The following is a 9364-nucleotide window of genomic DNA, read 5'->3' on the forward strand; positions in this document are numbered from 1 at the left end:
AGGCTGAAGCACCTAGGGACTACTGAAATCTTGTGTTTTGCTGTCTGTGTCCGTAGAGGACTCCTTGCCAGCTGGAGAGAGACAAAAGATGGTGCTCCCACCATGATCATGCTGCTCCTCCCCTTTCCTCTTCTGTCAAGTGAGCTGAGGAGACGACCTGCTATGACAAGTGTGGGCTGGCTGAGAGTTTTCCCACAGTCTGGGAATTAGCTGGCCTGATCAGGCAACTATTTGGTCTCTTACTGCTTATGTCTGACAGAGATTTGTCATCACATACAAGAGAAGCTGACATGTAAAATGCTTTCCCGTAGGCAATGTGGTTTTTTAAACCAGTAGTACACAACAAGTTTAAAAGAACAGACATAGTGATACACATGTATGACATCAGGAGTCCCCTAGCATTGAATTAGGCAATTTTATATGGCTACCAAGAACCCTCAGCTTTCTTTGCTAGTCTGTTCAGTTGCTTTCAGTCACCTGTTGAGAACGTTTCTTAAATTCTTGAGTTGCCTTGCAGCCCTCTGCTTTGGTTAGCAATACGCAGCAGTCACAGGAGTTGGAACTGAAGGCATGGCTTGAAGTTACAGGACAATGTTATGGAACATTTTGGTTATTTCTAAGCTTGATCTGGGAAAGCATTCACGAAGGTGCTGGGGTGTTAACATCTTTGCACTAAGACATTTGAAAAACGTGATTTACAAAAAAAGGTGCTGATAGTGTATCTCCAGGATACAAAAGGAATTTAGTGGAATAATGCTCTGTAAGCTGCTCTAACTCTTTAACCTATTATTCTACCAGGCACCTTGTGTTTGCCAAGTTAAAGGGAGAGCCACATGGCACAAGAGCTGGCAGTATGAAAAATCTAGTTAAAAAATAGATGATTGCAAATTTTTTCCACAGCCCAAGTGGGGTTGGATTAGCTTGTCTTTTTTTAAAACAATGTCACTAACCTCTAAGAAAAAATACATTTGATCTCCTAAGTAAATCTGAAGTATGTTTGGAAAGACCGTCATTTTGAAAATGCAGAATATTTGTATTTTAGAACTGGGATACAGTGTAGGATGGGAGTGTCTGAAGTATGTCACAGGTAAGGTTCCCTGAGCATTTTTTTTGACTGGAACTGCATTTTTCAATGGTTAATAGTTCAGATGCCATTCTGACACAGGATTGTGGCTTCACTGGTGTCACTATAGCTGTGCTGTGCCTAGAACCATATTACCAAACCCATCATATATATTGTGTATTTTACAGCTCTGGGTCAAACTGTGAAAGAAATACATTAGGTAGTTCATAGGTGTCAAAACAAGAGCCTGCATCATGGTGCAAAGTGGCAAGCACCGGAAGCTGGTCCAGCTCCTCGGGCTTCGTAACCTCAGCTGAACTCAGTGCTCCGGTAATAGTATTTCTTCCAGTATACCTGCTGAGAGCTGGTGAGAAAGCACTGACCCCTTTGTGAACCTCACAGGCTCCATATGCCAAGGCCTGAACTGCCACCCAAGATGCCAGTGAGGTCAAAGAGCTGGGAGAAGATGTTGTGCAAAGCATCCTCTGGAAAATAGACCAGCTTTCACCTCCTTCCTTCCCCCTGGCCCCGGTCTCTGGAGATGCTTATGATCAGGGCAGGGCTTCTGTGTCAGTGTTGGAAGTGAGGTCAGGCCCACGTAAATCTGTGCTTTTGCTTGGTGTGCTCATGTTAAAATTGATAGCAAAGGATTTCCATTCTTTTCTGTGTCACATGCTCTGTGCAAACCTGCACCTGGCAGCTCTGAGTTACGTGCTGCTTTTCCAGCCTCCTCTTCCCTGCTAGCCTATTCCTCTCTCTAAAATAATTCAGGCCAAACTGATGTGTTACCTCATGCATGCAGAAAGGCACATGCACTCTCTGTAAAGATTCTCCATGTTAGTCTTCTTTTCTCTCCTTTCTTGCTTTTTGTGCTGTAAGGAGATTAAGTGTCTTAGCACAGAGTGTTATAATGTTATGTTAGTTAGAATAACCAGTAGCTCAAAATAATACTAAGTAGGTAAGGTTTTGTGGGTTAATGTACAAATTTATAGCAGACTGGAAAGGCTCTGCAGTAAGGGCACAGTCCTTCATTGCATTTTTTTGTATTTGCTTGTTAGGGTTTTTTTGTGCATAACACATGCTCTCATCTTGAGCAGGTCACACTTCATGCAGATAAGTATTTTGATTATGTGTACAATTAATGTACTATAAGTGTGTCTTTTAAAGTACAGGTTCACAACTCAGTTACTAAAACCTCTTGATTTAAAACACGCTGTAGGCAGGGCAGTGGGCTGAAAATGTGATCTTACAATCCTGGGGAAGAAGCCTTTGCTTGGGAGTGGATTGTGATTAAGGAAAACGGTTGTATTCCTTATCACTCTTTGCTCTGTAGATGATGTATCTTGTAACCTGTGTCTCTCTCTTGCTTTTGTGCTGCAAAGGGAGTGCCTTCTTATGTTATTTTTTATGACCACAAGTTAAAACACTTGATATTCTTTTTAGTCTGTATCCCTGGTCCAATATGCACTCCGTGTTACAAACCTTGTGTATTAAATAGGGAGTTTGCAAAAGAGGGAAACATACTGAAATACCTTTGTCTTTTCCTTTTCAGGATAATAAAGTTTTGAACAGTGCCTCCCCAAGAAGTGTGATGAGAAATGGCTTTAGGAAACAATACCCAGAGAAGTTACTCCATCATCCCCTGCTTCATCTTTGTTGAGGTGAGTGCAGCATTCAGTTGCCAGGCCTACATGGAAGGCAGCTCTGTCCTGCATGAACTAAGTTATTTGTTGGCCATTGTCTGTAAGGAAGAACACTTTTTTACTTGGTATCTGTTGTGATTTAACCCGGCAAGCAGCTGAACACCACACAGCTCACTGCACCCCTCCCTCTGTGGGATGGGGGAGAGAATTGCAAAAAAACCCTAAAACCCGTGGGCTGAGATAAAGACAGTTTAATACAACAGCAGAAGAATAGAATATACAGAATATACAAAACAAGTGATGCAATTGTTCACCACCCACTGATTGATGCCTAGCCCTTCCCAAGCAGCGATCTGTCTCACCCAGCCAACTCCCCCCGAGCATGACATCATATGGTCTGGAATAGCCATTTGGGGTCAGCTGTCCTGGCTGTGCCCCCTCTCGGCTTCTTGTGCCTCTGACAGAGCAGGGGAAGCTGAAAAGTCCTTGACTGGTGTAAGCCCTGCTCAGCAACAACTAAAACATCAGGGTGTTTTCAACATTCTTCTTGTACTAAATCTAAAACACAGCACTATCAGCCAGCTACTAGGAAAAAAATTAACTCTGTCCCAGCCAAAACCAGGACATGAATATCCATCTTCATACTCAGTGCCATCAAGTCCCCCTGAAAACAGTCCTGCATGAGTTAGACAGATCTTAGGTACAAGCACACAAGAGCAAGTAACCGTTTTCAAGACTCGCCTCTACCCAATTTGCCAGCCAGTCCTGTGGTATTTGGCAGAGAACATGCAGTAGCTGCAGGTGTAGGTCAGCAGCAGGTGATTGCTCATCTTCCCATTTTCCCTCAGCCCTGTATTTATCTTGCTGCTGCACAAGGACTAGACCGTGTTTAGCAGAACATCTGATCTCATAGGCTAACTGTTCGTAGGCTTAGGAAGCAACACTCAGCTCTGACTTCAGTTGAGGTAGAACATAAAATTTAGATGAGGCATGCCTATCCTTCAAGTGACATGAAGGAGCTCGGCTGGCACAAGAATGGTGAATTGACTAGCAGTGAAGTTACTGGAGTAGTTGTTCCCATGATGGAGTATGGCTCCACATCTTTGTTAAGGGTAGGTTTGTGGGTTTTTTTAATTGGCTTATTATTTTACTCTGTATAAGTTGCTTTTCTGTGGTGCTTCTTTTACTTACCCTAATACTGCCAGACTGACCAAAATAATCCAAATCAATGAATGTTCAACTGGTGCTTATAAGGCTGGGATGGGTTTTCTTGGCAAGGGCGGCAGCTCCAGGTTTCCAAGGAGGATGAAAGCTTTCATCAAATTTAGATGGTGAAAAGGAGATAACTGCCCGTGCCTGACCGTCTTCAGAGCCACCTGTCTGATGTAGCTTGGATACAATACCCACTCTTTGGCCCAAGCTATGAGGCAACTTGTGCTCTTCCACAAGAGAAGCACTAAGGACAATCAAAAGACTAATTGTAGTGCTGGATGTTGTGTAAGGCTTACCCCATCTCCACTGGAATCTTGGAAAGTTTTGAGTGTGCTGCCGCGGCAGGGTGTGCTGGGTACCGTGGTTGCTTTCCTGAGCTCCCGAGCACTGACCTTTCCCCAGGGACATGGGAAAAACATGCAGTGGTATCCAGGACTTCCCTTTGCTGACCTTACTCACCTGCGGTCCGCCCCTCATAACGTCTTCCCCAGCCAGGAGATAAAATTTGCTTATATGCACTCCCTACTTTCTGTGTTACCAGCTTAGCCCCCAAAACACAGCCAGATGATCCCTGGATGCTTAATCTAATATAAGTAGTAGTAGTTTTCCTTTTGGCTTGAATGGGCCTTCCTTGCAGGAGGAATCTGACTGGTTGGAAGATGAGGACAGAGGAAAAGCATAATAAAACCACTAGTAAAACCTGGCACAAGGTCTTCGCAGCTGCAGCCGTGTGGGAAGGTGGCTGAGCCTTGAAGTGCTTTGCAGGGATTTGTCACTGACACAGTGTCCACCTTTCTGGAGAATCTCTGTCTTTGTTCCCTGGAGAAACTGAGGGGCTTCTCTGACTGAGACAACGGGTCACTACTTTATCCCATCAGCTAGAGAAAGAAAGGTTAAAATTGAGGGGAAAAAAATCCCAGCAATAAGCTCAGAAGAAACCAAATAAGCACCATCAGGAATGAGATGTCTCAGCTTTGTTGCTTGAAACAAGCAGCTCTGAAGACTTTTAGTCCTCTAAATGTATGAATGCTGTGCCCGGCTGGCAGCCTATGACAGAGATATAAATTGTCATTCCTGTAGACAAGACTGACATAAATATAATAATAAATCTTTTAAAAGAGGGAAAGAATTTTTCGCCCTGTAAGTGTACTTTCCTTGTCCTTTCATATACTTGCCTTGCTGATTAAAACACAATTTTAAATTAAAAATCAGTCAAAAGCAGAGAGGTAGTATCTGAAAAGACGTTCTCTCTGCTACATTTGACGAAAACAGGTATTTCTACCCCTCTTTGTCCACAGTATAGATTTTTAATGTAGCACTACCGGAACTACAAATTCACAGACCTATGTCAAGCATTGTAGCATTAAACAACAGGAAATCTAATTTCCTGCTGGGAGTGCAGAGATGATTGATAGTAGCCATTCAGTCTGAAAAGTCCCTGTAAATCTTAAGGCACACGGCGGGTGTTTTTCTTTTCCTACTGCCATGATTCTGAGACTAAAGGCAGTGCTTTTGGGATGAGCTGCCCTGGGTATCAAGCCCTGTGCTGGACTGCCTGGGTTAGGATGGGCCCTATTGTCATAGTTTGGAAGCAGCCATGAGAACTGATTTGCTGTGGGACACCTGGCTGCAGTTGCTGAAGGTGCATGCAGGACAGCAAAAAATACATTGCCTGCTTTCCTGATAACATTTTTCCATGCAAAACCAATCTAGCAGCAGACATGTTAGGTGATCGTGAGTTGGAAAAGAGATGGTCAGTAAATATTATCATAGGCCTGTTCCCCAGAATGTGCTGCCTCCCCCACTGTCTTCCATGGAATGTGGTCCTGTGATTAAAAGTTTTGAGGCATTTGCTCCTAAAAAAAAAATGCTGAGCCTTGGTTGTCATGTCAGATACCCTGCCAGTACATATTTGCTCACTGTCCAGTATGCAGTGTGCGTTCAAAGAAGCTGTTACAGCAGTGGTGGAAACGAGTCATCACAAACAGTTTGGACATTTTAAATACCATTATGCTTCAGTCTGTACAAATGTAACACTTATCATGTCAGTGGTTACCCACATTTCCATTTTTTTTCCATTTCATTTTCCTCACACTCAACTAACTCGTAGCAGTTGGTTATTATGAAACCTGACTGGCAGATGAATGGCTCATTACAAAAACTTAAACCCTGTGCCTGACTCTACAAATTCCTTTTTATGTTCAAAATACGAACTTTTTAATAATATCGAGATACCATGTGTATCTAACCTGTAATGACAGAAATGTTAAATCAACATTTTCAGTCCCTAATTAGAAACACGATGTCACATTATGAGTAGATTTAAAGGCTAAATAGGGAATCACTAAACTAATTTTTAGCCACTTATCAAATCTGACTCCCTCTCCCAAATAATGCAGGCAGCTTTCTAGATGGTTCTTTATTGTATTATAAGAGGTATCATTACAGTCTGGCATTTGTCACCAAATGTCTATGAAGATTTGGTATATTCCATTTTGTTAAACATATAAGCAATCAATTAGGAAGTACAGGAGTCTAATATTCTCCTTTTCCTTGTCCCCCTTTGCAGCATTGTTTGCAGCCAGCATCAGGAAAAGGAGCCTTCAGGAGGCTCTCGCCCAGCCTTGGTTTGCACATAAGAGGTTGCAACCAGATGAGACTGATTTTATTACTCATTCGGCTGACATGTGCCACAGTGTACGGACCACTGAGTACCTGGTCCGTGAGGACTGATGCTGCTAGCTGAAGACAGTTGTTAAATAGAATGCCCTACTCTAGTTGCTTCCAGAGCCCTTTGGAATCAATGATGGACCCAGAACATGCAGCAAAGGCTGCATGAGCTCCTAGTTGTTGGTATGCCTTGGATCTATCCCAGCAAATGCAAACAGTGCACAGCAGCCTCTCTGAGGATTTGTTGATGGCCAGGACTGATCACTAAAATGGTGTTACGGATTGTAGACAAGTGTGAGAGGAAGTAGGAGAAGCAGCATCTGGGATGACAGGAAAAAATTTCTAATGTATTTTTTCCTTTTCACATACTTTTGGCTTATGGTGGCATTTGCTACCAAAAGTCTTTGTGGAGCATCTCTTCCCTCCTTCATCTGCTGGGACATGCATGGCAAAGTGCTGTCAAAAACATCTTTAATGATGCTTCAGCCCAGCTGTCTCATTATTTTGCAACCCCATTTTGCAAGGTTTGGTCCAAAGACTGCTACGTTACATCCTTCCACGTAACATCCACATGTGTACTGGTTGAAGGTGGGGAAAGGTAAAATCACAACCAGTGGAGGTGTGTTTTGTACTCAGTGGACCAATTTTCTGCTGTTAGGGAATAAATTGTCATAACACCTAAGTTCCCTGAGATCTATGCAACATCAGATGTAGAAGTGGGAGAAGTGCAAAGTGAATCCAAGTTCTCTTCCTAGGGGACTGGTAAGCTGCCCTGAGGTCTTGAACTAGCATTGCTTTCCATGCACTGTGGTCTTTCTCTGTCTTTCTTCATCCTGTTTTGGGTGTTAGCTTTCTAGGACAAAACTCATGCTAGAGGGATGTAGGGGAGCTGAGTGCAGTCTGGCTTTGAATGTAGTGGGTCAAAGAGATTTTACTTGCTTTTGCAGCGTATTTGATGCTTATCATTACTGACAGGAAGTGTAATGCGGTGTGATAATTGCATTTTCTAATAGATGTTGGAAGGATAGTTACACGCTATGAATAAACAGCATCCCCACAACTATATGTGACTTCAGGAGCAAAGCATGTGAACAACTTTTGAGCCATTGTCTCTGTTTGAATGGTAGTTTTTACAGAAGCAATAAGCAAGCAACACTTGTTCTTTTTCCTCCAAAGAAAACCCTCTCATCTGTTCTGAGTCAACAGCAGTTATGACTATAATGGCTCTCTAGATAATAAAAGGAGAAATTTATTCTGGAATTTCTGCTGATGTGGCACTTTCTACTTACTTTCCCCCCTCCTCCTTCTCACACTGCAAGTCCCGGTTTGAGGGCTTGAGTTGTTCCAGGGTCTCAGTTATCTGAAGATTTATTTTCAAGTACAGTTTCTTCTAAAGAGTCAGGTGCATCTGAGGTGTAGCTTTGCATATGAAAACACTGCCATTTCCTGGCACCAGATTTAATTAAATTATCTTAAACTGATCAAAGAGTTACTGAATATCAAGTGTCTTTAATATGACTCATGTATGTGCCACAATGTTCTTTATGGTTGATTATTGTATTCCTGACATTGACAATGTAGTAAGGGCAGACTCAGATAAGCAACACCATTAAAACTTAAAACCATTGGACATCTTTCAGATTCTGTAATCTGAAGATCCTGCTTTTTCCATGCTAAATCCATTATTCTGCCCTCAGGAAAGCTTTTGCAGGCAGGGTGGAAACTGTTTCTTTTTGACAACTCAATATATAGTGCATTGCAAAGAACTGAAGATTTTATAAGAAAAATCTCTGCTCCTCTCTCCCCTGCTTAAGAAAATGAAAAATGCTGCAAAATACAAAGCTCTAGTCTCACTTTTATTCTGATGCAGACTTTGATTTGATCTATAGGTATGTTATGACCTCATAGGATCTCTGTTTCTACAATCAGTGGAGTAAATTTTCCCGTACTTTTTCCTATTTAGTTTTGGACAGATCGGATCATCTTCAAATATGAGTTCAAACATAATTTTAAAAAAAAGTTTCAGCTTACAGAAGCACACAAGGAAAGCATTCTTCCTTCTCTGCCTGCCTACATTTTCTTGCCAGTATTTCACGTAGTCAAGCCAACAGCTGAACTACTCCTTAGCAGGAGAATTTCTGCAACACTGAAATAATGTGGGTAAGTGAGACAAGTGCCTCTTGAACTCCTGTTTGTCATCAGCATCACAGCAGGGTTTAGGGAGCTATGAAAAATAAGTGAGTTTAGAACAACCATGACATATGTGGCACTTTTTTAATTCTGATTTTTTGTTAAGGTGTTCCAAATCTCAAAAGATTGAGATTTGCACATTTGAGTGTACTGGCTGGTGCCTGCTAATTCTGAGAAGTGTTTGGGGAGTGTGAAATGTCTCTTTCTGTGTGCTGTGGTCCTCAAAGCAACATTTGTAAGAGACATCAAATGTATTGGAAGTAACTTTCTATTTGTACTGCTTTAAAAAAAAGCTACTGTCTCACAAGAAAAAAACTTGCTGGTTGCATTAGAGCTTTAATGTTGTGATTAAAATTGCATAAAGGACATACAAACATAGGATCGCAGTTTTGGATATTCAAAATATAGGTTTTAATTTTGGCAAGGTAAAGTCCAGCTCTCCTAGAAAATGCCAGAAAATTCCAGGCAGACTTTAATATAAGCATTAAGTAAAAAGGCATCCCTAAGTTGAAGTAACTTCCAAATAGTGGCAATGCTCAGTGACTCTGTTCTGTAGCAGTATCCACCATGTGGGGCTTTTTGATTT

At 41.9% G+C, this 9364-nt stretch overlaps 1 protein-coding gene across 1 annotated transcript in view; it reads left to right on the forward strand.

Moving 5' to 3' along the window:
* Positions 1–2661: 2661 nt before the first annotated feature.
* PLPPR1 (phospholipid phosphatase related 1) overlaps positions 2662–9364 on the forward strand; it is a 76017-nt gene continuing 69314 nt past the window's right edge. The window contains exon 1 of the mRNA XM_009647112.2: positions 2662–2724. Within this exon, the coding sequence (XP_009645407.2) occupies positions 2662–2724 (63 nt within the window). The remainder of the gene's footprint in view (positions 2725–9364) is intronic.

Source organism: Egretta garzetta, unplaced genomic scaffold (assembly GCF_000687185.1).
Source record: "Egretta garzetta isolate BGI_Z169 unplaced genomic scaffold, ASM68718v1 scaffold559, whole genome shotgun sequence".
Lineage (NCBI taxonomy): Eukaryota > Metazoa > Chordata > Aves > Pelecaniformes > Ardeidae > Egretta > Egretta garzetta.